Source organism: Nesoenas mayeri (assembly GCF_963082525.1).
Source record: "Nesoenas mayeri genome assembly, chromosome: 12".
NCBI lineage: Eukaryota > Metazoa > Chordata > Aves > Columbiformes > Columbidae > Nesoenas > Nesoenas mayeri.
In genome coordinates this window covers 14,988,202-15,013,701 of record NC_137547.1, presented here as the reverse complement: position 1 = coordinate 15,013,701, position 25,500 = coordinate 14,988,202, and the positions used below count along the sequence as shown (strand labels likewise).

Below are 25,500 nucleotides of genomic sequence, written 5' to 3'. Positions count from 1 at the left end.
CCTTTATACATGCTTCTAACATTTAATTGTTCATTTATAATATGGTATTGGCTCGCAGCATGCAGCCTGTCCCAGGTCACTATGCCATTTGCCTGGAGAAGTCTGGAGGAAGCCCGTAGATGCTTGGTTACCCTCGTCAGGTCAGTGACCGCAAGTGCCTCCCACAGGGTACCTGAGGCCATTCACTTTCTCAACTCAGGAAGAAAACAGGGCGGCAGGGTGGGGGCTGTGGGACAGCGGGGCTCCCTGGAGGAAATGTGGTCACCCGGCACAGGGGGGATGAGGCATCTGTCAGGGAGAGGAGGAAGGCTGGCACCTTGTCTCGCTCAGGAGTTTGAGCACTCTCCTGCAGCATTGCTGCAGTCTCTCACTTTCTGCACCAGTCTTTGGCAAAATGGTTCACAGGAGCTTCTGTGAGCCTTATTACTGAAATAACCTCATTTTGTTTTGTCCTGGAGCTTGTTTTGGGATGGGCCCCAGCACCACAACAAGGGTGCGGGGACACAGTGTCGTGCAGGGCAGGTGTGCACGAGGGGTGGATGTGAACTTGGGTTTCTAATGTTTCCCAAGTAGCAGCTGAGAGGCTGGGTGCATGAAAAGCTCTAGCTTAGCAAGTTCTTACAGGATCTGGAAGATGGCAAGCTAAAGGTGGTTCACAAATCCAGCCAAGAGGCAGAGAGCATCACAGTTCCATGGTCATGGAGCTTTTCAGGGGTGTGGGAGATGTGGGTTCACCTAGTGGTAGCAAGAGAGATTCCTTTCCCAGGAGCATGCCTCAGTTTCCCCACGGTGTGCCTAAAATCAGTGAAAGGGGGAGCAGTTAATAATGTAGGTAGCTTTCAAACATGGCTTTGATGGGAAATCACTGCAGAAATGCAAAAATATGGAATAATTCTGTGTTAACAGAAAATAACAAACTGGCTGGAGGCAGAGTGTGGGGCTGCCCCATCGACTTCATCCCCTATCGATCTCCATCCCCCTCCAGCTTTCTCCACCCGCCTCGGTGCATGCGTGTCCTGAGCCAAAAGCAGTCTTGGCAGGAGCGCCAAGTTCTGCAGCCAGAGTGCCTGGGAGGAAGGCAGCGTGCGACTTGGAGAGTGTTAGGGAAACTATAGGAAGATTAGGAAGTGTGTGATGAGTTTTGATAAGTGGAGGAAGCAGGTCATGTCCTGCTTTGGATGAGGTCTGCTTGGAGGTATGAAAGCAGCCTTTGCCACGCTTGAGAAGCAGTCGGGCTCGTCGACGCTCTCTGCTCTGGCCGAGGATGCTCCGGGCTGGCAGGATGAGGCTGGGGACCTTTGGGATCTTGTTAATGCTCATCCAGGAGTCAGCAGCCTGTGAGTTTGGGCCCTTCCCTTACAGCATCACAGGGATCGTCTGCAGGATGACCAAGCCCGCGGCATTGCTGTGTAAGTGCCTGCAGTATGGGGCTGTGTTTCCTCTCTCTTCATCAGATGAAGTTAGTGATAAATCAGCCAAGTGAGGGGGTTTCTTGCTTCCCCGGAGCTTGTGGAAACCATTTTTTTAGTAAGATGTACTATTATCTGCCTGGGAGCACGGGTTAAACCTTGGACACCTGAACTGAATACACACAACTTCTCAAAGGAGCCAGAAACCAGCCCCCAATGCCTCAGCGCAGTTTTGGCGATGTTTCTTGTTGGGGGTTGGTGTGATGGAACAGCCAGAGCAAATGAGTGTTTGGTTTCTCACCTTGCTGCAATCTCATCTCTTGGGGTTTGTGTGCAGAAAGGGGAGACATGGGGTTTCTTTGCTGCTGTGGGTTTATTTGCAAGGATTTGGGGGCTCTGTGAGTGGGGAAGAATAACTATTGCATCTGCAAAGGGTGGAAACAGCTCTGTCCCATCCCCTTTGATAGTGGTACAGGCAGACAAAGGTGCTGGACCAAACTAAGAGAGGGTATTTCTAGAAGGAAGAAGTCCTGTACAAGTGTGTGCCTGAGGCTGGAATGGGCTGGATGATGTTAGGAAAATGGGTACAGAAACTTGAGTCTCAGGAGTTTTCCTATGGAGACCCAACAGCTGACTGCAAGACAAGCAGCAACGGAATAAATAAAGCACTAGGGAAAATCAACAGCTTGTGCAGTGTAAGGACAAGCACAGCCTCAACCTTTCCAAAATCTGCCCCTAAGGTGCGGGTGAAATGTGTGAAAGCTCAGCTTGATTCCCTGGGAACCATCCTGCTGGTGACTTGAGCCACACATGCTGCTGTCCCCAGCTGCCCTCAGCTGCTTGAAGTTAGGGATTATCTTTTTTTTCGTCTTTTAATTTACTCTGAAGCCACTTCTAGTGCTTCCTTAATCTAATGGAAATGCCTTGGATAAAACTCTTCCATAGTACGTTAATCCAGGGTGCAGACCTGACTTTGCAGGTGGGAGAGACTGCAGTTCGGTATCTTTGTCCTTTCCTCCCACCGACAGTGAACCAGGAAACAGCGCAGGTCATTCAGACAGCGTTCAGAAACGCCAAATTCCCAAATATCACCGGGGAAAGGTCCATGCGGCTCCTTGGCAAGGTGGCTTACGAGCTGACTGAGTAAGTATCTCTGCGTGTCTCTGCCAGGGGAGGTGTGGGCTGACGGAGGGGAGCAGACACTGGCCTTGGAGGGACCTTTGATCCAGCAGTTCCTGGTCAAAACAAAGGTCTGGACCAGGGCAGACACATTTTCTGATCTCTGCCTTGCAGACAATTTGCACATTAAGGTTTAGGCTGCTGATGTATTATTTAAGAGCTCTTCCAGCTGGGTGGGCAGACAGTGAGGCAGCGTGTAGAGCGCATCTGTGACAATGGGGATGGGGAGCTCTGTCCCTGCTGGCTGGAGCTCCTGGAGCCTGTCACCAACAGATGGTGCCCGTGGCACGTCGAGTGGCAGAGGGGACACAGCTGGGGCTGCTGGAGCCACCCTTGTCAGCGGGATGTCACTTGGCCACACTTTATCACAAACAAGGAAGGGTTTCGCTGTGTTGCCAACTTGTACTTGGGGACAACAAATTCAACAATGCAAACGTGGGATGGATTTCCTGCTGTGGTTGACACAGCATGCTGCAATGAAACGGGGCTGTTTCTGCAGCGCACTGCTCTGTTTCCTGCTTGAAGCATCCTCTCCTGTCTTGTGTCCAGACATCGCAGGGGAGCAGCAGTGCACCAAGGCTGAGCAAAAGCACCGTTGTCCTAGTGTGTGGCTCCTGGGATTTCCAAAAGCTCCGGAGTTCAGTGTTGGCACAAGCCCCTTAGACACCCCATGGCCTCAGGAGCAAACCTGTCCCACCTGGTCACAAAAAACAGACCCGACGCTGGGGACCAACTGTGTTTTTGCTGTTTCTAGCATCCAGGTCAATGACTTGTCCATAGAGAAGAGTGAGGTGGAGCTCAAGGAGAACGATGCCATTCGCATCACCATTAAAAATGTGACAGCCTTCTTCAAAGGGACCCTGACCTATGGCTATGCCGGGGCCTGGTTGTAAGTACCTGGGGACTGGCTGCTGCTGAGCACCACGGCCCCAGCTCCTGCTGCTGCCCACGGGCAGGACTGGCCCCTGGTGCGAGTAGATGTGAAGGGGCTGCGCTCCTCTGGCTCTCTTGCAATGGCAGTGTCACTCATTGTCTGAGCAAGGCAGGATTCAATATGCCCCATTGCTGCTCTTCTCATCTTGCTTTCTGCCTTTCTGTTCTTATTGTCACCCCTTGCATAAGGAGACAAGATGGCCAAAGCGTACAAGTTGTCTTCTTCACTCCCCTTTGTTGCTCTATAAGCTTTGAGTGGGGGGGAAAAAGGGGTCTAGTGGTCCCATTCTCTGAAGAGCTGTGAAGCTGGTGGTTTGCAGTGCCTTAAAGCCAGAGTATTTGAGATGAGCTGCTGCATGCTGGGGTTTTGCACATTGCAGTGCAAGGACCAATGTGAGAGGTGTTGTAAATCCCACCCTGCGGTGATATTCAGTCCAGAAACTTCTCCCAGCATGGATTGCTAAATATCCTCTCTTTTGCCATTACAGTTTGCAGCTTTTTCATTCTGTTGATTTTGAAATCGAGTCTTCCATTGACCTCCAGATAAACATTAAACTGAGTAAGTACCAGCCGGGGATCGCTAGCTGCGGGGGTCTGTGTGTGCATGCTTCCTGCAGAGCAGCAGGACGGATCTGGTGGCGGGGGCAGCAAGCCCAAAGCTCACCTCTGGGGGGGTCTGACAGCATCCAGTGGCTGGAAGGGGATCTCTGCCACCCTGTGCGCACAGGATAGGAGACAATGTGGCATCTGAAGCCTTCATGGTTTTAACACACCAAGCAGTGGAAGCTGGTACAAATCATTTCAGTGAAGTAATGCTGATTTGCACCAGTGGCAAATGAAGAATGGTCTGTCCCTCTGGACTGACTTTAGGACTCGCTTTTTATCTCCTGCTGTTCAGGATGACTTGAAGAAAACACGGTGATGGTTCAAAAGAGCGAGTCAAATGGGGATTTTGGTGAAGGGAGGTCTGAATGTCACGATAGTCCACTTTTCCAGCTGTCTCCGGGTCAGGCCCAAGGTGTGTTCTCAGAAATGAAGCCTCTTCCTCGAGAAAGTCAATAGACTTAGACTAGAAAGAGACAGAGGCAAACTACACTTCTCCACCTCCCATAAGGGATGAGAGGGATATGAATTATCATATATGCTTCAAAATACATTTTCCTGCCTCAAAATGCATTTCCCTGGTAAGCTCCTAGGGAAAGAGCAGCACGCAGCTCTCAGTGATGGTACTTTGCAATTTCTAAGCTTTTTGCAATATGACTTAATTCCCTCCACACTCTAGTTTGTGGGTTGCACATACTGCCCAAGTTCTCCTGGGCGATGTCAGGGGACAACCAAGTCCCTGACAAAAGCAGCTAGTGAAGCGGGCAGGTATCTGAATGAAGCATGAAGAAAGGTGTCTGGTAAGCTAGCTTGGCTGGAGATGTGAGCAGAAACCCTCCATCCAGACACAAGGTAGCCCCATCTGCCCTGACTTTGCAGTCTCGAGTATTTAGGATTCATCCCCTGGGAGGTGTGGGCAGCTCTGGCTGCCCCTCTGCAGTAACACCCTGCTCCAGATCTGCAGTGTCTGTAAGTGCACTCGTTCTTCTCATCTTGGTAGCAAATTAGCTGGTTTTTTTCTTTATTCTTTCATCCCATGCAGTGTGCCAGAAGGACCAAGTGGCTGCCGATGCCTCAGACTGCTACCTGACCTTCCACAAACTGACGCTTCACCTCCAAGGAGACAAGGAGTGAGTCTGTCCCTCTTCAAAATCGGGCTTTGCTCACACAGCTGCTGGTCCCTGAGCACTTCAACCTGAGCATCACCCACCGTGGGGATCGGTGGGTGGTTCCTGACCATTTTCCCTGTCTTGTGCAGGCCGGGCTGGCTGAAACAGCTCTTCACAGACTTCATCTCCTTCACTTTGAAGTTTGTTCTCAAGAATGAGGTAAGATCAGCCACTGCCTTTGGACAGAGGACAGGTTGGTTTATCTGCTGCGCACTCGTCTGCTCACATATGCCCACAAGATAACAGCAGTGTAATTTTAGTTCTTATGAAAAATAAGACAATTAAATAGAATCCACAAAAAACCAAGCTTGGACAAGGCAAGAGGTTGGGCTGACAGTGGGATCTCTGGTGCCAGACTCCGAGCAGCAGCCCCCAGAGCTCACCAAGAGGCCCAGCTCTGCTCCACAATCTTACCCTCCACCTTTGTTTTTTTCTGTCTTTCCCTCTTGTAGGTGTGCAATGAAATAAATTTTCTTGCCCAGGTGCTGGCAAATTTTGTACATGATTTAGCAGGTAAGTATCCTGGGGTTTTTTTTCTGCTTTCTTTTTTAATGTGCAACTTTTAACATTTGAGTCCCTGCAGGGCGGTAGCCATATCTATCAAAAACATCCTTCAGAAATGTGTATGGGATCCGAAGCCCTCAGGCAACAGTAAAATAAACCTTAGCAATGTTATGTTTTGAATTTTTTCCATCAGGTTGATTTTTAAGGGTGATTGCACTGGTTGAAAGACACTTTTCAGTTCATAAGCTAGTTCTCCTTCATTATGTAATGACCAGAGGTGCAGGATAGCTGCAGAAGGACTGATGTTAGCTACAACAGGAGCATTGGAGTGTTGTGGCTGAGAAACTACAGCATCTGTATCTGCATGCTGCAGGTTCTCCCATGGTTCCCAGTCCCAAGCCTCAGGGAATATAAAACTGAGAGTAATTCCCCCCATTTCCCAGTGGAGAAACTGAATCAGAGAGCAGTAACAGGACCAGCACAAGCACCCAAAGGAGCAGAACCCCCCAGTCCCATCCCCATGTCCTCTTATAACCCTCCGTCACCTTCTGCAGCAAGTCCTAAAATCAACTGTTGTGAGCTCTGCTTCAGGTCATATTTCTGGTGTGAGGTTTTTGTGTTTTCTTCCGGCAGCAAATTTTGTCCAGGATGAGACTATCAGACTTGACATCTCCCTTGCATCAGTGCCTTTAATAAAAGCAAATTACCTAGAATCTCATCACAAGGTAAAGTAACAGGGGCAGCCAAAGGTACCTGTGCAGCGTGGTCTGATGCCAGCCTTCCGTTTAGCCAAGCAGCTTGTTCTCTGCTCCGAGCCCAGCCAGGCTTTTGCCTTGCAATGAAAACACAGGTATTGTCACTTTTGTCTTTGTCTCCCTGTTGCTTGTTGTCCCCAACACATTTGTTTTCCTTTAAAGGGCCTTGTCATGTACAAGAACTACTCTGATGTCTTCAGTGACTCTGTTTTCTCCCCGTCGCTACTGACCGAGTCCCGAATGATCTACTTCTGGCTGTCTGAACACATCCTCAACTCTCTGGCCTTGGCAGCTTTCTTAGATAAGCGCCTGGTGTTGACCATGAGAGGGGAGAAGTTGCAGGTGACTATTTAAGGGTGGTTCCCTCCTTACCTCATACATCATATTTCAGGGAGAGAGTTAAAAAAAAAATAAATATGAACACTGTTTTTTGGTGAGAGTTAGTTTCTGTAGAAGACAAAGTCTACAGTCACAACATGTGATCCTGGTCAGAAACTGGTACCCTCTTAGCAAGTATGTGCTACCAGGTAGCATCATTCCTTAGAGCAATAACACCAGCTAAGAGAAAACTTGTCTTCTGAGTTGTAAAAGGACATGGTTTTCTGTGGGGTTATTGAAGAAGAAAGGGGGTGAACTCGGGAGGAACTCAGCCATGCCTCTGAGCTGGCCACGAGTCACACATCAGTAGGCTGGATGGGCCACCAAGGTTAACCACAATCTCCTCTTTCATTTTTCTACAACCTGTTTTCTGAAGGAGCTGTTTGAAATGGAAGACACTGAAACACAGAGGAAGGCGGTGCAGATGGTAACTGTATTTTGTGTCAAACGAGGAGCTCTTCAAATGGATTCTGTTGCATTGTAACATCTCATGTCCTTCCCTCAATGAGAGTCTTGGGTGGGCCTGAAGGGGGAAACCAGGGACTGCTGGAGAAACCATTGTATTTCCCTGAAACCCAGATGGTTACTGGGCTTGTGTGAATGGGAGGAGGAACTGAGGACCACAAAAGGGATGCGGCTGTGTAGCAAGTTGGCTTGAAATTGGGATGTGTCATGGAAAAAGCTTGACTCTTCTGTTCTTCCTTACTTGACCAGATTTTTCAAGGCACCTCCTATAATGACTCTGTGGCCAAGGTGTGGAGTCTTGTCCATCCACAAATCTCTCTTCAGCCTGAAGGGACAATCGTGAAGTCCTTGGTAGCAGTGGAACTCAGCATCTTTCCCCCGGGAGAGGAGTCCCTGACGGTTCTCTACATGGAAACGGTCAGTTCTTGCTTCTCCTGAGTGCGAGGACCTCGGGCCAGGCTCTGTCCTAAATCTGGACCGCTCCTGGTGCTCAGGAACCACAATGGCAGGGAGCCCTTTGGGATGGGGGTGGTGGCTAAACCATGGGAGGTGGAGAAGGTGTATCAGCTCCTTTTAACACTCCCACCTCTTTCCTCAATATCTGGGGCTGGGAATGATAATGGTGACTGTATTGGCTCAATATCTCTGAGAGCAGCCCGTCACTGGTGTGCAAGCAGCAGAAAGCTCTGATGAGCCCCTGATAATCTGTATTGGACACAGTGAAACTCCTTCAGATATGAAGTATTTTAGGAGAGAATGAAGGCACCACTGGAATGTATCTATTTTTGAAATCTCCTTGTTCTGAAATTCTAGCTCCGGCCCCCACTTAGAGGATGGTTGTCTCTGAAATGAAGATAGAGCTCTGAAGAACGCAAAGTTCAAAATATAACCTTTTCCTCTATGTATGAAAGTTCCTGCTTATACTGTGCTTTACCTTAACCTGCTTTATACTGAATCTAAGGAGGCAGAAAAAAAGAAATGCCAATGGTCTTGCTGTCATAGGTAACATCACAAGAAAGCAGTATGTTTGTCCAGCCTTGTAATTATGGGCTGGTAGTAACACTAAATAGTGCATGAGAGCAAATTCCTGCCTGAGGGTAGACCAGACCCTTTAATTTAAAGGATTAAACTGTAATCGAGAATAATTCCCTCCCGCCCTCTGCAAGTATTCCACACTAGCAGGGTCTTCTGAGGAAAAATGCATGTCTGATTTTGTGCTCCAAGTGGTATGTTGAAACAAATTTCTGGGAGGAGTGCAGAAGCACTGAACTAGAAGTGGTCCCTAAAAATGTGGTTCTTAGGAGGTCCTGGCCTGCCAGGCCCCTGGCTGTAACCTGCATCGGGATCACGAAATGTCCCTTCCAACAAATGTTTGCATACAAGCAAATGAGTCTAAATGGTCAGAATTCGCAGATAGTTTCCTTTTAAAATTTGGTTATAAATGAAATCACTATGGTAAGACTACTTGTGGTAGCCCTGGCCACCCTGGGGCTGGCCTCTCCACATCTGATGATCTTTCATGTTGAGACAGATGGTCTCAACCCTACAGAACCATTTCCTTCTGTATGCAGGATTTGGTTCACAAAATGGCAAAAGCATCAGTCCTGTGGCTGAGCCAGCCTAGAGCCCCACAGGCTGAGGCTGGATGTCTGCAAATGGAGAAGTAAAATGCTGATCTTTGCTAGTAATCTGGAGGTAAAGCCAGAAGGATGTTGAACTCTGGGTCACAGAAAGGCAACCAGAATTTCCAAGTGCAACTCCCTGCCAGAAGGCAAGAGGAGCCACATCTCACCTCTGCTGTTCCCCTCTGTGCAGGAAATCACGGTCACCATCCAAGCTGCCTATGAGGAAAAGAAACTCATTTTGCACCCTTTGGACTCCAGGTTGGTACTGTGCTCTCTTATGGGTTTTGTTGCCTCTTTTAACCCATGTCTGAGAGCAGCACTAAAAGAGGATCTCTGCAGTTCTTACTGACCTTTTTTCCCCCATTTTTTTTTCTTCCCTTTAGGATAGAGTTTAAAGTCTTTGAATGTGCAGCTGATCCAAGTGGGGTAAGTCCTAAGAAAGTATTCTCTAGGCCATTTGTGGCTAAACAATGTCTTTAAAACCTTTTTTGTATGATTTTTCTGGCTTTCAGAATGACACATCCATAAGAAACTTCCTGCAGAGAGTGATGTCAGTTGTTGGGATCCCAGAAGTCATTTCAAGTGAGTTTTCCCTTCGGGGAAGTGCCAACAAATTCCACAAGGCATCTAACATCAGATCTCCTAAACCAAAGCACTAAAAAAGCCCCCTCAATAACCCTGACAGCTGGTGGGGGGGAACCACATTACTGATGTGAATTTCTGCTGACTTCATTCAGGGAATGGGGAACCCTTTGTCAATGGCTGGGACAAAGGAAAAGTGAGTTGTCCATCAGGCCAAAGGTCATGGGGTGTTGGGGCACAATCAGCCTTTGGCTGCAGGCAGACAAGGTGGCAGTATGTGGTGAGCAGCAAGTCAGGATGGCCACAGCTGTAACTAGATGAGTTTACTGGTTCCATAGGGATCGAACCAGCTTTGACTTCACTGATGAACAGCAAAGGGCTTCATCTATTTGATATCAAAAATCCTGAGATCATCACAAGAAAGGTAAGCAGAGTTCAAACATACCTGACCATCAAAGCCCTTCTTGGGAGTGTGCCATAAACTAATATAATACTTTGGTTTTTTTTTCTTCTCCCTTTTTAGGGATATGCAATTGTACAACTTGACTTTAGCTTCCCAAATCATTTGCTTCTTGATTTTCTTCAGAAAAGATTATAGAACTTGCACACAAACAGAAAGATTGTTTAGGAAGCAATTCAAAGATGAGCTGATTTAAATCAGCTTTGGTTTAATTTTATTTTCCTGAGAAATGCTCCAGTTTCCGTGCAATTATGCTTCCACAGAGCCTTTCCTCTACAAAGATCTCAAAGTCTACATCTCTATGCATGCTACTTTTTCAGGGTCTTTAAAGGACTTGTGTGTTTAGGAGTAAGGGCTGGACACTTGAGGTGCATGGGTTAGCATTCCTGGGAGGTAGCAGAAATGGGCTTTGCTTACCTTTTGGCATCTCTTGTTACATTTTGGAAATGTAGCACTTCTTGTGCTGATCCTGGGTTTTTGTTTCTACCATGAGCCAAGAAGATCCTGATTTTGACAGACTTCAGCAACTCAAATGACATTACCAAACTCCAAGTAAGCTCAGAACCAGTTAAGCTAAAAGGCCTGCATATGGCTGAAGAAAGTAAATGGAATGTGAATTTACAGTGCAGTAAAATGATGGTGAGATCTCATGCCCTGGGTGCTTTACACATTCTGCAGACTCTATGTAGGGCTATAGGGAAGTTATGCCCAGGTTGTTTAGACAGTGGGAGCAAACTTGAGACAAGCAATCAAAATAATAAGGAAGCCAAAGAGATAAGAGAAAGTGTGTCTAGTCAGACAGCAGGTTCCTGTTCCTTCCTACTACAATACAATAACTTATCTGAAGTGGTTCAGTTATTTTCCTGTAGCAATACATCCTTCCCTTTTTAAAATTTGTTTTTTCACTTGCATAAGGTCTTGGGCAACAATTCTAATATTGTAATGGTGATACTGTTAACAAAGGCAGAGGATGATGTTCTCATCCCATACAAAGTGATTTTAAAGTTGGGGCTTCCACAGAGAGCCCTGTGAGGCTGGTAGCAGGATGGACTCACCTCCTTGGGCTCCCCGGGCATGGTGGCAGCTCCCTCCCCATTGCCACAGATGTTCCCCTCACTACCCGAGGCCACCGAGCTCCCTCAGACCTTCTTGGCTCCACACAACTGCTCGGTTTAACACCTTTTCAGTGGCCATCAGGCCAAGGCTGGTGGAGAAGGTCAGGGCACAGTGAGTGGGCTGACTTTAGGGGCTGCTCCATGGCTGGTCTTCAACCAGCTGTGCTTATGACACAGCAGGAGCCAAGTGGCATGAAAGGTGTGACACCATTGTGTGGCTTTGAATAACCCCTAGTGTAGTGGGTGACTTAATACTTTCCCACCTTGTCCCTGTTGCTGCCTCTGACAGCCTGTCCCTGTTCTCTCCTGCTCTAAAAGCCACCAATGCTGAGGTGACATTTTCTCTCCCTGTGTGGCAATGTCTGCTGAAGACCATGGGACCTCCTTCTGCCGAGCCTAGGGCCCTTCGGTCCTCCTGAATGTCATCCCACTAGAGTGATGAGCATAAATAAAAAAAGAAATAGCATAACAAAAGCCTTTTTTTTTGTTTGTTTTTTTTTTTTGTTGTTTTCCTGCCTTGGAGGTGCCCTTCCCCGCTGGGGGCAAGCTATCTGCTGGGGACATTTAGTGGTAACAGGCCCCCTTGCATGGGGGAGCAGGAACGCTGTGGAAGGCGTGAAGAAGCAGGGAAGCGGCCGGAGGACCCCCAGGCGGTCCTGAGCGGCTTCCCCGCTTGGGCTTCATTGCCCACCGCACAACGGCGGCGCAGGCTCCGCCGGGCGCTGCGCGGGGATCGCGCCTCGTCCCGTCTGGAGCGCAGCCAGCGCCGCGCACCCATGTGCTTTCTCGGAAAAGCCTCTTCCTTTCGTTTTCGAAGCGGCCGCGGCGCGGCGACCCTGAGCAGGCGCTGCCGCCGCCGCTGCCGCCGCCGCCGCCGCTGTGGTGGAGCCGGGACGGCCGGGTGAGTGCTGCGGGCAAGTCACCCCGGGCGGGGAGGAGGAGGGGAAGGTGTCGTCCCTTGCACCTCCTCTCTGCCCGGGGCAGGGACGTCGTGCTGGGACACTCCACGAGGATTTAGATTTGGGAGGCACGGGGCGCACCCTTTGCATACCCGTATTCAAGTCTGTGGTCGGAAGTGTTGCTGGGTGTGACTTTTGCTCGCGGGTGCTGGGGGCAAACCAATATCGCAGCTTTTACAAGCTGGAGTGGTGTATGGGAGGCTGTCAAGGATGAGATGGGGGATTTTTAGGCACAGAACTGCTAGTTTGGCTATAAAGGGGTTGTGTTGGTATGGCTGCGAGAGCTTCTGGCCTGGTGGAAACACCAGTGGGAGGTGTGGGGAGCCAGAGCCGGCAGGGATGGTGGCAAAATGGGGCAGACTGTGGCTGTGAGTGCTAGCCGTCACCTCCCCAGCTGCTCCTCATCACCCACGGTCCTTTCCATCCATCTCCAGTTATCTCAGAGCTCCCCCCATCCCCTGTGCCATGCTCGATGCAAGACAACCAGAGCAAGTGTTCCTACCTGGAGATGCGGGTGTCACTGGATCTAGTTATTTCTTCATTTTTGTGATAAACTTTGAAACAGTGGTGTGTGCTATCTTGCCTTGTCTGGTACTCTGCTGCAGGTTGCATCTGGTTTTCCAATGCAGCTTCTCTGGCATCTAGAGAAATGTTAACAATACTTGTTTCTTGCATGCTATTTGGCTGGATCTGGAGATCTCTGTGCACATAGTTCTATCTAGAAACCTGAGCTTTTTCCTCAAGTCATTCACATCTACTACATTCTCTCTTAAACCTTGTCTCTATTCTGAAGGAAAGGCAGGTTGCTTCTTTTTTCTCTAAGGTATAATGGAAATGCTAAATAAATATTTTGTTGTGTCCCAGAATAATCAGACATATGCATATAAATACAAATATTTGCATTGCAAGAGCCTTTACTGCAACCAAGTCAGGGTTCACTCCAGTGACAGTGTTTGCCCCTCGATCCCATTTCTTTGGACCACTCTCCAAAAGCTTTGCCTAAATTATCATCTAGCCATAGGTTTTAGAATAGGATAACACTCTTCTGCTGTTCTCATTTTTGCTTGCCTCACTGTTTTTACTGCAGATGAGTTGCAGTTGGGGAATTCCTGGCTGTTCTTTGCTTTCGTTTTGCTCTTTTACTTACCAGATCCCGAAAGGCACCGAAGGGGTGTGTGCCTTGGGAGAGCCGTGGGTTAGCAAGTGAAGAAATTAAGGCAGTGGACATTGTCCTTTGTTTTGGGACCTCCCGTTTGGTATTGGTGCCCCTGTTCTGTTTCTGGGCTTTCAGTAAGTAGTATGTTCTCCTTGGGGCGTGCAAGAAGTTGGGAGGTTTGCAACAGGGAGCTTCACATTTCGGTTTTATTTTTCGTCGCTGGAAATGGCGTCAATGCCAAGTTGGGGAGAGGAGACAAGTTGTATTTATAAAATGAGTTTTACAGGTGTTTCTCTATTTGAAGGTTGAGGGCAAGGGTGGAGGCTCAAAAGGTTTTCTGGGTCTTCCTGGGAGGTTTTTGTGCTTTGTTTCGTGCTCAGATGTGTGTTACTGTAGGTCACTGCCCATTGTTTCTGGTGGTTTTATTTAGCGGAGCACCAGTAGAGCAGGAGCCGTGCAGTATTGCCTGAGCTTTCATCTAACTTTTCAGTGTTGTTTTCTTCTTGAATATGGGTATTTCATTAATACATTTGAGTCTAATATTTGTGTGAGTAGCTTTCAGTCTTCCTAGCCATTCAGCCCTGGTTATTTATTTATTTAATATGGTCTTACTAAATAGCTAGTGCTTGATTGTCAGGACATTGCTGTCTACAAATTCCTGGGGTTTGGATGGAGAAATGTAAAATGAAAGTCCCTAAAGGATGACTGGTCAGGCTACTGGGAAATTATGTTTGTCTTGCATGAAGCCCTGTTATTTTGCAGTATATTTAAATTTGAGATGTTTAAATGTTTGCTTTTAAGCTTTCTGGTAAATTGAAGCATTGTTTCCTTTGTTTTTAATGCATGTGTTTACTATTAGCATGCTTTATTTGTATAATTGATAATATAAAATACATTTTAGAGAGCTGGGTCTGTTTAGCCTGGAGAAGATTAAGAGGGGATCTTATCAATGCTTATAAATATCTCAAGGGTGGGTGTCAAGAGAATGGACCAGACTCCTTTCAGTGGTGCCCAATGGTAGGATGAGGGACAACAGGCACAGACTGAAGCACAGGAGGTTGCATCTGAGTATGAGGAGAAACTTCTTTACTCTGAGTGTGCCAGAGCCCTGGGACAGGCTGCCCAGAGAGGCTGTGGAGTCTTCTTCTCTGGAGATGTTTAAAACTTGCCTGGCCATGATCCTCTGTGATCTGCTCTGCTTTAGCAGGTGGGTTGGACTGGGTGATCTCCAGAGGTCACTTCCAGCCCCAAGCAGTCTGTGATTCTGTAAATTTCATAATAAAGCGTTCAGAATGAAAACTTGCATGTTCATTTCCATCTGAGTTTCAGTTTTTAACATCATGGAAATAGCCTGAGGAAAAAAATGAACCTGGTTAAGCCACATTTCACCAGGAACTTTTTTGTTGTTCTTGTTAGAATAGTGAATGAGACACATTAGAGAATTTTTATGAACATACACATTTTGTTGGATCCCAAAGTTGCCTCAGTTTTTATGTATGACATCCTGAGAGCTTGATCTGGAATGGAACCTGGGTAAAGTCTTTCTTGCAGTGATATTGTCTCAGTATTTGGTGATGCTGCATAATAACCAACTGTGACGTGGTTTTGACCTGAAGAGTCAGAGATTAGTAAAACACAGTGCAGTATCACCAGCTTTTCTCTTATCACATGTCTGCTTGGCTTTTTGGGTGCAGGAACAGAAGAGACTGATTTGGTCCTTCCCATCCTGCCCTGTGCTGTAGCACTTGGTCAGGTCACATCCCTTTGCTGCATCCATTTGGCTCAGGTTCAAAACATCCAGGGCTGTTCAAAAGGCAGTGCAGAGAGCGGTGTTGGATTATGGCAGAAGGGATGTCCTCTGAAACATGAACAAGAAAAACATTTTGAGTGGTTTTACATCCAGTGCTCTAACCTGGGACCTGCTTTTTGTTTTGTCTTCAGCTTCTGGTGCGTGCCATGCCCAGCAGCGATGTGAGGAAGTGATGTTCTCTCCATGCAGTGTCCCCCATGGAGCGCCATGGCTCTGTGGTGAAGTCACGCCAGCACAAGCATGACTTTCTGATGAATTAGGAGTTGTCTGCACGCAAATGGGAAGGTCTTGGTTCTTTACAGCAAAGTGCTCTTGTGTCTTCCCCTTCTGTTTTGAGTTCTTCCCTCCGCTCCATAGAAATCTCCCACTCTTGTCCTTGGCCAGGTCAAGAAGAAGGCAAAAGTAAAAAGCCTGAAGGCCTGTTGCTCACTTTACTGTAGATACTTGGATGGTCAGTGCAGAGTAGAGCACGTCTGAGGGGTGAGGGCTGAACACAAGAGAAGGTGGGTTCCACAGCACGACTCCCCCACCCCTCCACTCTGGTAGTGGTGGGGTGGCCGCTGCTGTTGGGTTGGGAAGGTGTTTGCTCAGGAAAGGGCAGTTACTGGGGAATGGTGCTGTGTGCACCAGCCTCACTGGGGGGATGAAGCGGTTCTACCCAAGAGGATGCTTCTGCTCAACAGTGTTACCAGCTTTTGGCTGAACTAGGCTGGTCACTTACATCTTAGAGCACAAGGCTCAGTCTTGCATTTTTATCACACCAGCAGTGGATCCTCAAACGTCCAAACTTTGTGTTTGCTGGTGGTTTGAGTTGAGGTTGCTACCTAGAGATGAAAAGTTCCACAGCTGACCCCAGGATCAAAGGCAGAGCTTCTAGATCTTGGACTTGTGTAATTGCTTATGCCCTTTCATATCTATACCCTTACTCCATTTTTGTTATCTCTAGGCATCTGCACCGAGACAACTACATGGAGGTTTGCACCATGTGTTGGGGAATTACTGTGTGCTGAAATGCTGCTGCTAGCAGTTCAGTTCTTCATCAGGATATGGAGCAGAGGTCACCTTTGCACTGGACAAATGAGAGGAGGCTGAGCACACAACCATGCAGGTAAGAGACTGTGTGTGCATGGCTTTGTTATGGGAAGGAAGCACAAGTGGAGAGTGACATTGTCACTGAAGTAGAAATGAGATGTTCATCTGCACAAAATGAGCGGTAAGAACAGCTGCCTGAGCCCTCTGTGCAGGCGAATATCTTGCTCTTAGAGTCTCACACCTCCCAGAGGTCCTACTGCACGTGAAAGGTGCCTGAGATGTTACACTTTGCAGGCAGCCACCGCAGCGATGCAGACAGCAACAGAGCTTCTTCCTGGCTGATGCCAGAGGCTGGGTCCAGTTGTTTGCTGCTGTCCCTTGCAGTGCCACTGCGTTGGGCACTGTGCAGACGAGCCCTGTGGTCCTCTTGCCCTGTAATGCCTGGGCTGGGGTTTGCCACATGACATGGTGACAGTAAGGCAGATAAGAAATGCTGGGCTGGACCAAGGGGTAGAAGAGCAGATAGTGTCGTGAAGGGTTGTGCTGGCTGCTGGCTTATGTGGGTGAACAGCTCTCGCTCCTATACCCATTGCTACTCTTTCTGCTTACATCCCTCTAGCCCCCACTTCAGAGTGATGATCTAGACCTGGAAGCAGCCGTAGCAAACGCCCGGCCCCAGCTAGTGGAGTTCCTCAGTCACCGTCCCGAATGGCTGCTCACGACCTCCCGGTGCTTCCTCCCTGGAGTGGCCATGGATGGCCTGGATGGCATCACTAACTGCAAAGAAAGAGTCTCAGTGCTCCTTGACCTGCTGGAGGCGGCAGGCCCTGCCACCTGGAAGCAGTTTGCACAGTACCTCTGCATGGAGTGCGACCTCCCCCTGGATCTGGAGATACTGCTCATGAGTTCTGCGGGAGAAGGTAACGGAGATCAGGTCAGCTTCTTCTGGCTGTCTCCAAACACGGCCAGTGCCTTGGCCCCCAACAGCCAGCAGACCACTGTAAGGAGTGAGACCACCCGTGTCCCCACTTGTGCGGTCAGTGAGAGGTGACAGTTTGCTTTGTGGTGTCCAGGCAGTTACAAGTGAGGCAAAGCCTCTTGGTTAAAAAATGATGGGACTTTCCTCTTGGTTCACCCTGCCTGTCTTTCACCATTGTGTCTGAAATAAGATCAGTCCCTCCAAACATAGTTATTGCCAGCAAACAGCAATAGTTTATGTTTTCAGATGCTTTTTTTCACTGGTGCTAAGCCTGTGTTGGTGGGCACTTACTTCATTCTTTCAATAAGAGTTGGCCTGATTTGAGGATGGAGGGTTCTGTGGACCTTGTGGGAACCTGTGTGGTCATATCATCTGGATTCCTGAATAGGAAGTGTCCCCAAGGGTGAAGTCACTTTGCTCAGAGAAAAAATAGTGTTCTTGAGACTCTAATTAAGTCTGTTTGGAATGTGAGAAAAAAGGTGTGCTATGCTGTATGGACTCCTGATTGCTTTTTGTGGGAGTGGGGAGGAATTCCAGCCTTTTAATCCTGTGGTGTGTCATAAAAGAAGACATTTCTTAAGGTTTCAGAGTTGGCTTATGCTAGTTTAACTGTAATATTAACAGTTTAGTGTAATTGATCCTTCTGAAGATGAATTGCTTTCGGTTTTGCTCTAGGGGTGGCTTTCAGTTAACCCTGCCCCTCTGCACAGCCCTGTGGTTGCAGGGACTGTCCCAGGTGTGCGGGCAGGAGTTGGTGGTTTGGAGGATGACACAGGACCACACATAGAGTAGTGATGCGGTCTTAGATTAGGCAGGATTAACCATTAGATCATTTTAGCTGAACTGACTCCTAGGGAGAAGAGTTTCTGTCTGTGTGGTGAACAAGACTGGAGCACTGATGCGGGCTAAAACCAACCTGAGGGGCAGTCCAAGCAGTGCTTGGGATGAGTAGTGGACAATAGTGGGATTGAGTCTTCCAGCACCAGAACAGGCTTATATAGCACACAGGGGTATCTGAGCAGTCGAAGGGATTTTGTGTGAGCCTGTGGTGCAGCACGTGTGCCTATTTGGAGCTTTGTTCTTTGTGGCTTCATGCTGATGCTAGAGCTGGAAATCACTGGAAATGGCAGTGAGGGGAATTAACATATGAAGGCTTCCTATCTGATTTTGGAGACCGATGCTTTCACGCATGAGTTATCTGAACAGAAGAGCCCGGGTGGCATGTGGACTCTGTCTGGTGAATGTTTTCTTGGGGCTGGCTGTGCTGAGGGGGGTTTTGCAGCAGCTTGAGCTGTGCAGTGAGTCAGAAAAGGCCCTTGACTGGGCTGGTAACTGACTCTGCCAACGGTTTCATCACAGAAACACCTCCTTTGAAGGAATGGGGAAGAGTATGGTTTCCCTTTTTGGCTGCAGCGTGGTTTTTAGATCAGCCAAAGCTGCCTACGCTCTGAGGTTGTATGTATCATAAAGTTGTTTCACTCCTCCCTTGAAAGCAGCGGTTAACTGTATTTTAGAGCAGTCTGAAAGGAAAAGATCAGGTGCGGAGCCTGAAACCTGGCTGTATTGTATCAGCACTTATACTGAGTCTTGGTTTGTACCACTGTGTGTGTTGTTGGCCAGCAGCACCACAGATTTCAAGAGGAGGACACTTGCAGTAACTGTATTTCATTTCCAATCCAACTACTTTAGGTAACTTAAGCCAGAAACCAGAAGCATGTACAGATGGGAGTGCCTGGTCGTCTGTGCCAAAAGGTAAGGCTGGAACAGACCCTGGGGTGCTATGCTCTTGGAGTTTATCTTCTCTGCCGGTGGGCTGGGCACAGCTACAAATGTCCCACGTATTGGCCACAGCGCTGGCAAGCTGTGGGAAGCCACTGCAGCTCCAGGTTTGGGTTTTCTTCTCTTGGTCGTTTCCAGATGAACCTCCCCCATTTCGTTTTCTCTCCTTGAGTTTTAGGAAAGCCTTTTTGGCCCTGACTTTGCTAAGGAACTCGCTTATTTTAGTTTCTATAGCCAAGGAAATCTCCCAGCCACTCTGCAAAATCCCCACTTTTTGCGCTTTTACAGTGGTTGGTTCCTTGGTAGGCGGAGGAAGTTGGTTTGGCTTTTAAAGGAAGAGCAGAAAGACTATTCTGGAGTTGATCCAGCAGAAACCATTGCAGAGTTGTCAGAGCTGAAGAAAACACATGGCAGTAGTTCTAGGGCTTTCTTCAGTGGTGAATTTGGGACTGAAGCCTTCCTGCTCAGTACAGATCATTAAATTAGGTGTTTATTTTCAAGATCCCTCCTCTTCCCCTGGCACGTTACCATCACCCAAGTGATGGTCAGGAGCCTTTGGTGCAATGTGAAAATCCTGAAGGTGTGTGCCACCGAGTCATGTCCCTGGACCCTCATGTAACAGCTGCTGAAATAATTGGAAGCTACTAATTTCCTCAGTCACCAGATATTAATTTTCCAGAAAATGAAATGCCAGCCCAGGTCCTCCGGCTTGGTGAGAAGATAAATGGTGGAGGTAGCAGCAAAAGGAATCCAGATCATCACAGAAAACTGCCATCAGTTTGCCATGTCCTCTTGATATGTGTGCTGGGGGAAAACGAAGCACAGGGAAATGCAGCTTTGTGTTCTTTGGCTGCAGCGTAGGGGAGCCTCTGAGGTGGGATCCTGGGAGTGCAGAGAGCAAAGAGCAGACAGTGTGTTCTGCAGAGGTGCTGAATATTGGTGGCATGGAGTGGGGCGGTGCTGGATTGCCCATGGGTGAAAAATAGATGATTTGAAGGAAAAGCTGCCCTTCTTTTTTTTTTGTTTTTCCTGCTATGTGAATTTGGGGACTGGCTAAAATCTCACACAGCAACAGGAGCTTCTTGCAGAGCTGGGTCTGGTTCTTGCTGAGATTTGCCAGTTCCCTCAGTACCTGTGTGTTTGCATCTGCAGTTTGCATTCCCTGCTCCCGGCCAGAGACAGACTTTTAGCATCACACTCCCTCAGCAGTGAGCAATAGCTGCTGCCTTTACCCACTTGTAGCTCCCAACCTACCCTTTGCTGTTCCAGCCATTAGTGTGGTCACAGAGACACTTTTTCCCCTGCTTTTCACTCAGAGATTCCTTCTGAGTCACAGCACTGCAAATACTGTATCTCGTGTGTCACATGCAGCTTTCAGGCCTTGAAAACAAAAGTGGCCCTTCTGTTCTGCGGGCAGACTGGTTTGCAAATACCTCTTTGCCTCTTTGATTTTGCCTCTTCAGCTCCCCAAATACTTTGCTGGGGAGTCTCATCCAGCTTTGATAAACTGTCGTTCAAAATGCTCTTTTGACATGTTTCTGACTTTTCACTTTTCAGGGTTTTCTCGACGTCGCCATCGCAGCAGCTCTGTGAGTGATAGGGATGCGAAACAGCAGCGACTAGGTATGTAGGTGTTCCAGAAGCAGAGCGGTGGTGTGTGTCCCTCTGAGGAAGGACCTATTTAACTTCTTTGCAGAAACACCCAAGAAGTCAACCTCACGCGTTGAGGGAAACTTTTGTTTATCTGCTGCATAAACTCTTAATGCAACAGGTTATAAAATACACAGATAATGGGACCTGGCAAATAATAAGAAACATCCATAACAATTTCAGAGATATATTAAATCTACCTGAGGAGATGGGATGCAAATGGCATAGGCTAAAAAATCCCTTAAAGTGTGATATGCCAGTAAAGCATTCGGTTGTAGGTCATCCTGGTATTCGTTTATTTTTTTTAACCAAACAGGAGGCATACTGACAACTTAAAACCCAATAAAGGCTCCACAGTTTCTCTAGCACATTAAAAACTCTCGTGATTTCAGCTCATTCTCAAGTAAAGAAGTAACTGAACAGATGAGTGATGACCAAGTTGAGCCAGAGTAATTCCAGGAAGGACTGGGCAGCCAGTTTGTGTACAGGAATGTTCTTGAGGAGCTGCTCCCAGGAGGCCAGATTGTGTCCATTGACAAAACTCAGCAGCAGTGAGGAGAGGGTTTTTCAGAAGGTGCTGAGTGCCCTTAATTATCAACATCATTATCTCTTCAACAAAGAGATGCTGACACCATCAGGGATCTCAAATTCTCAAAGCAAAAGATAAGTCTGTTCTGAGGTGCAGAGAGCTGAGCAAGGGTGACACAAGGCCAGGTGTGGTTGAACAGGGAATTATATGCATAGTACACCAATACCTAATTTTCCTCTTAAAGAGATAAGATGATTCAGTTTTTATATGAAGCTTTTTCACCTTTTCCCTAAATTTTTTTCTTCTTTGTGCAAAAGTAGGAAAAATTATGGGTTATTTTCATGTGGCCAAAATTTGTCATTTCTACGTAGCTCTGTGGAGCATCCTTTGTTTCTATTTAAGGGTTAGTATTAACTTTTTCACCCTGATACTCACTGTGTTGTCTTCTCTCTCAGATTCAGCTGAAAAGTACCGGCGTCTCCTCATTGATTCTATCTGCCAGAGATACGGAAGCACAAGAGCAGCAGGAGCAGCAGCACAGCAACAAACACAGCAAACACAGCCACTGGCTTTCAAACGAGCCTTTGTCAACCTTGTCATTCGGCAGAGCAAAGCCTCCCGCTTAAAAGAGAGAACAGAGAGACCCTGGGGGGATGCAGCGGGTGCTTCCGAACCAGAAGAATGTGTGGGTACAGCCGTGAAAGTGTCAGATCTGTTTTGTAACGTCATCGCATCAGGCATGACGAAGGTGATCTTTTTGGTTGGTAAACCAGGTACAGGCAAAACCATGCTAATGCACAGGATTTGTCAGAAATGGGCAGAAGGTGTCGTACCTCAGTTTCTCTTCACTTTCCTGTTTGAGTTTCGGCAGCTGAATTTATTAAAAAGAAAATTGACCCTGAAGGAGCTTTTGTTTGACCTGTTTCTTCAGCCAGAAGACAGCCCTGATGAAGTGTTCCAGTACCTGCTGGAAAATGCCTGGCGTACACTGATCATTTTTGATGGGCTGGATGAGTTTGCAGCTAACATGGACGTGTCATCCTCTTCTAAGGGAGGCCCAACTCTTACCTCCTGTATGTCCATATCTCAGCTCTTTGCAAACCTCTGTCATGGGAAGCTCCTGCCTGGTTGCACAGTGTTGGTCACCAGCCGGCCTAAGAGATTACCTGACTTCTTATTAAACACAGTAGACCTGCTAGCAGAAATTTGGGGATTTGACCATGAGAAGGTTGAGGAGTACGTCAGCCACTATTTTAATCAGCATTCATTCAAAGAACAAGCCATTGCTCACCTGAAGAACAACACCAAGCTCCTCAGCATGTGTCAGATCCCTGCTCTGTGTTACGTTGTGTGCACCTGTTTGGAGTATTTGCTCCTTAAACATCAGATGAGTGTGGAGCTTCCTCAGACTATGACACAGTTTTATATCAGAATGCTTCTCATCTTCATAAACAAACAGCAGGGAGAGCGTGTGTGTGATGAGGTGACTCAGCTGAACTGTAACAAGGACGCCATTTGGGGTCTGTGTGATCTTGCACTGAAAAGCCTGGAAGATAAGAAACTTGTATTTTATGTAGGTGATATTCCAGAGCACGTGAAGGAATTTGCTTCCTTACATGGACTGCTGACCGTCTTTGAGGTGAAGACGAGTGGCGCTCACCCAGAGACTGGCTATGCCTTTGTGCACTTGAGCTTGCAAGAGTTTTTTGCAGCAGTGTGTCTCATGATAAGTAACAGGGTAGACAAGAACTACCTGAAGAAGAAGTTCTCTTTGAAGTCAAGGTGGACTTTAAAGAACGTGACGAAGACTGAGTTCATCGAGAACTTTCACATCTTTCTCTCAGGCTTGTCGTCAAAAGAGTGCAGGACATTTCTCATGCTGCTGGCTGAACAAGATGAAGCGTGGGTGCAGGACAAGCAGGATGCAATCCTGCAGGCTCTCAAGAAACTGGCGGCCACTCATCTGACAGGGCCTAAGGTCATCGAGCTCTGCCATTGCACCTTTGAAACGCAAGACCTCAAAGTTGCCCAGCACATCGGGCGCCTGCTGAATTTCAAGTATGAGTTTAAAAACTTTAGACTGACACCTCTGGACATGTCGGCTTTGGTTTTTGTCATAAACTCGGGCCAGGATTTGACTTATTTGGATTTTGTAGGATGTCTCATGGACATTGACTGTTTGGAGGTTCTGGCTGGCTGTAAAACTATCGAGCACTTAAGGTAAACAGGCTGAGTGCTGTGAGCTGGTGGGTGGAGAGAAGGGGCCAAGGAGATGAACGGGGAAGCCTCGTATTTGTTTTAGAAGGGAAAAAGGCATGTGAGAAGTTCTGATCTGAACAGCATAACTTCGATACTGAAGAAATTTATGAAATAATGAATTTATGACTGATTGAAAGATATTAAGGTGATAAATCCATTCTGGCTGTATTTTTTGTAGGTTTCTTTGTTTTGATTAAAACAATCAAACAATGGGGTCATTAGTGTAGTAGGTAAGAGAGATTATGATAGGCATTTCTTGACAAGACAGAGGCGGAGTGAATTCTGCAAGCAAATGAGAAAGTTGTGATCTCAGTGAAATCACCATAAACCAGCTGAACAGGAGTTTTACATTTTTTCATTTTTCTTCATGTTTTAGCTTTCGTAGTAGGAGATGTGGTGATGACTTTGCTGCTGCCCTTTCAAAGAGCTTACAGGGAATGGAGTGCCTGAAGAAACTAGAGTAAGTCTTTGCTTGTAAGGGTAGCGGTTTCTCTCTTTCTATCTGTCCTCTGTTTCTATCTTGCAGTTTAGTTACCTTGGCTCACTCAAGGCTCATCTGCTCTGTGCAGCACTGTATGGAGAGTAACGCAGTGCTATGCAGAGCAGCATGGAGACATGTGGCTCTTGTTTTGTGCTGGTATCAAGACAAGTGTTGCATTGCCTGGTTAAAAAGGAGTATCAAGTTGGTTGCAGGTGGTAGAGTCCGGCCACCATCCCTCTGTGCTGCTGTGCCTGGAGTGTGGCAGGCACACATCTGAGATAGGCTTAACATGCGCTGCACAGGATGCCAGTCCTGCCTCTGCTTGCTTTGAATGATTATTTCTTTTTCCAGGTTGACAGGTGGGAGCATCACAGCTGAGGGGATGACTGACTTGGTCCAGGCTTTATCACAGTGCCTCCAGCTTGAGGAAATAAAGTGAGTGTGTTGTGGCAATGACCCTCAAATCAACTGATCGTTCCTTAGGGCTTGGGGTGCTAACAAGAAGGAATCTGTGTGCAGCTTGCAGGACAATCGGATACGTGATCCAGATGTGAAGAGGGTGATGGACCTGTTCTCCAGAATGGAAAAGCTGAAGAAAATAGAGTGAGTTAAAATGGCTTATATCTATTAAAAGTGATAGCCACTGTGAAGCCAAGCGTAGCATCAGAGTTTAAATCCTCAGCGGAGCAGAGTTGCTGGATGTCTCTATAAAGGGTGACACTCGCTCCTAGAGATGCCACTGGGGGGCGTGCAGGGTGCTGAGCTGAGGCACAGACATTTAAGTGCAAGCAGAGCTGTGCTCAGTTTGAGACACTCAGCCTCACAGGTCTTACCCAGATGTTTTAAAATAGTCTCAAGGGAATGCTGGCACCACTGACACCTCATTCCTTCACACATTTGTATGACACACAGACAGTGGTGTTGTCACAGTTGATTCCTTTGAGGCTCACGGGAATGGTGCTCCGTGGCTCTGGGAACAAGCAGAGGATTTGTATAAGCAAGACTTTGTTTCATATTTAATGAGGACCAGCAAGTAATGAAATAGGAACAAATATGCAATTAAAGAATAAATCTTCAGAGGTTGCTAGGATTGTGTCTTTGGGGATGTTTTAAATGTGAGAGTTTAGACCACACTGTTTTAATATGCCGCACTTGGGTTAGTTATAGCAAGAGTTTAACTGCACTGTGGGTCAGTCGTGTAGTCATGCAGGTATAAAGTACATTCTCTACATAACCCCAAAATGGTTAGTGACTCTTCTCTTGCACAGAGAGTCAGCATCCCTGATTCTAAATTCATGTGAGCTACAGCTTACAGAGAAGAACTATGATCTGATGATGCTTTTGCTGGGTCCTAAACGCAAAATTCTGAAGTTTTGGAGAAATCCCTTAACTAAAAGCATGTGTGCTTCAGGGAATTGGAGTGCAGAACAGAGGACGTTTGCCTAAGAAAAGAGTGTGCTGTTGGGTCTAGCAGCTGAGGTTGTGTTCTTCCTCATGTTCACAGCCTGAGCAACAATGATCTTTCCTCGACTGCTGTTTTCCTTTTGGCAAAGGAAGTCATCGCGTGTCAAAATGCTACTGAACTGCGTGTCAGGTATCAATACATGAGCTGTTACAAAAGCAAATACGTTGTGTCTTTAGATGCTGACTTTTAAAATGGACACTGGTTTCCAGCTTAATTGTTGGCTA

The 25,500-nt window shown here is 47.3% G+C and overlaps 2 protein-coding genes across 2 annotated transcripts in view; both read left to right on the top strand.

Annotated features, from left to right (window-relative positions):
* Positions 1–1,264: 1,264 nt before the first annotated feature.
* Positions 1,265–10,200, top strand: CETP (cholesteryl ester transfer protein; the record flags this gene model as incomplete). Its single annotated transcript, XM_080351850.1, has 16 exons — positions 1,265–1,409; positions 2,438–2,552; positions 3,343–3,477; positions 4,010–4,080; positions 5,167–5,254; positions 5,383–5,452; positions 5,746–5,806; positions 6,431–6,522; positions 6,715–6,894; positions 7,307–7,357; positions 7,645–7,812; positions 9,211–9,278; positions 9,404–9,446; positions 9,533–9,602; positions 9,941–10,026; positions 10,126–10,200. The coding sequence occupies 16 exons, from the start codon at positions 1,265–1,267 to the stop codon at positions 10,198–10,200; spliced, it is 1,518 nt and encodes a 505-aa protein (XP_080207976.1).
* Positions 10,201–16,076: 5,876 nt separating this feature from the next.
* NLRC5 (NLR family CARD domain containing 5) overlaps positions 16,077–25,500 on the top strand; it is a gene marked incomplete at its 3' end in the record, with an annotated part of 37,627 nt that continues 28,203 nt past the window's right edge. The window contains 10 exon segments of the mRNA XM_080351694.1: positions 16,077–16,210; positions 16,754–17,054; positions 18,803–18,979; positions 18,982–18,999; positions 20,450–20,515; positions 21,527–23,291; positions 23,707–23,790; positions 24,163–24,246; positions 24,331–24,414; positions 25,316–25,405. Coding sequence (XP_080207820.1) covers positions 16,205–16,210; positions 16,754–17,054; positions 18,803–18,979; positions 18,982–18,999; positions 20,450–20,515; positions 21,527–23,291; positions 23,707–23,790; positions 24,163–24,246; positions 24,331–24,414; positions 25,316–25,405 — 2,675 coding nt within the window. The 5' untranslated portion in view covers positions 16,077–16,204.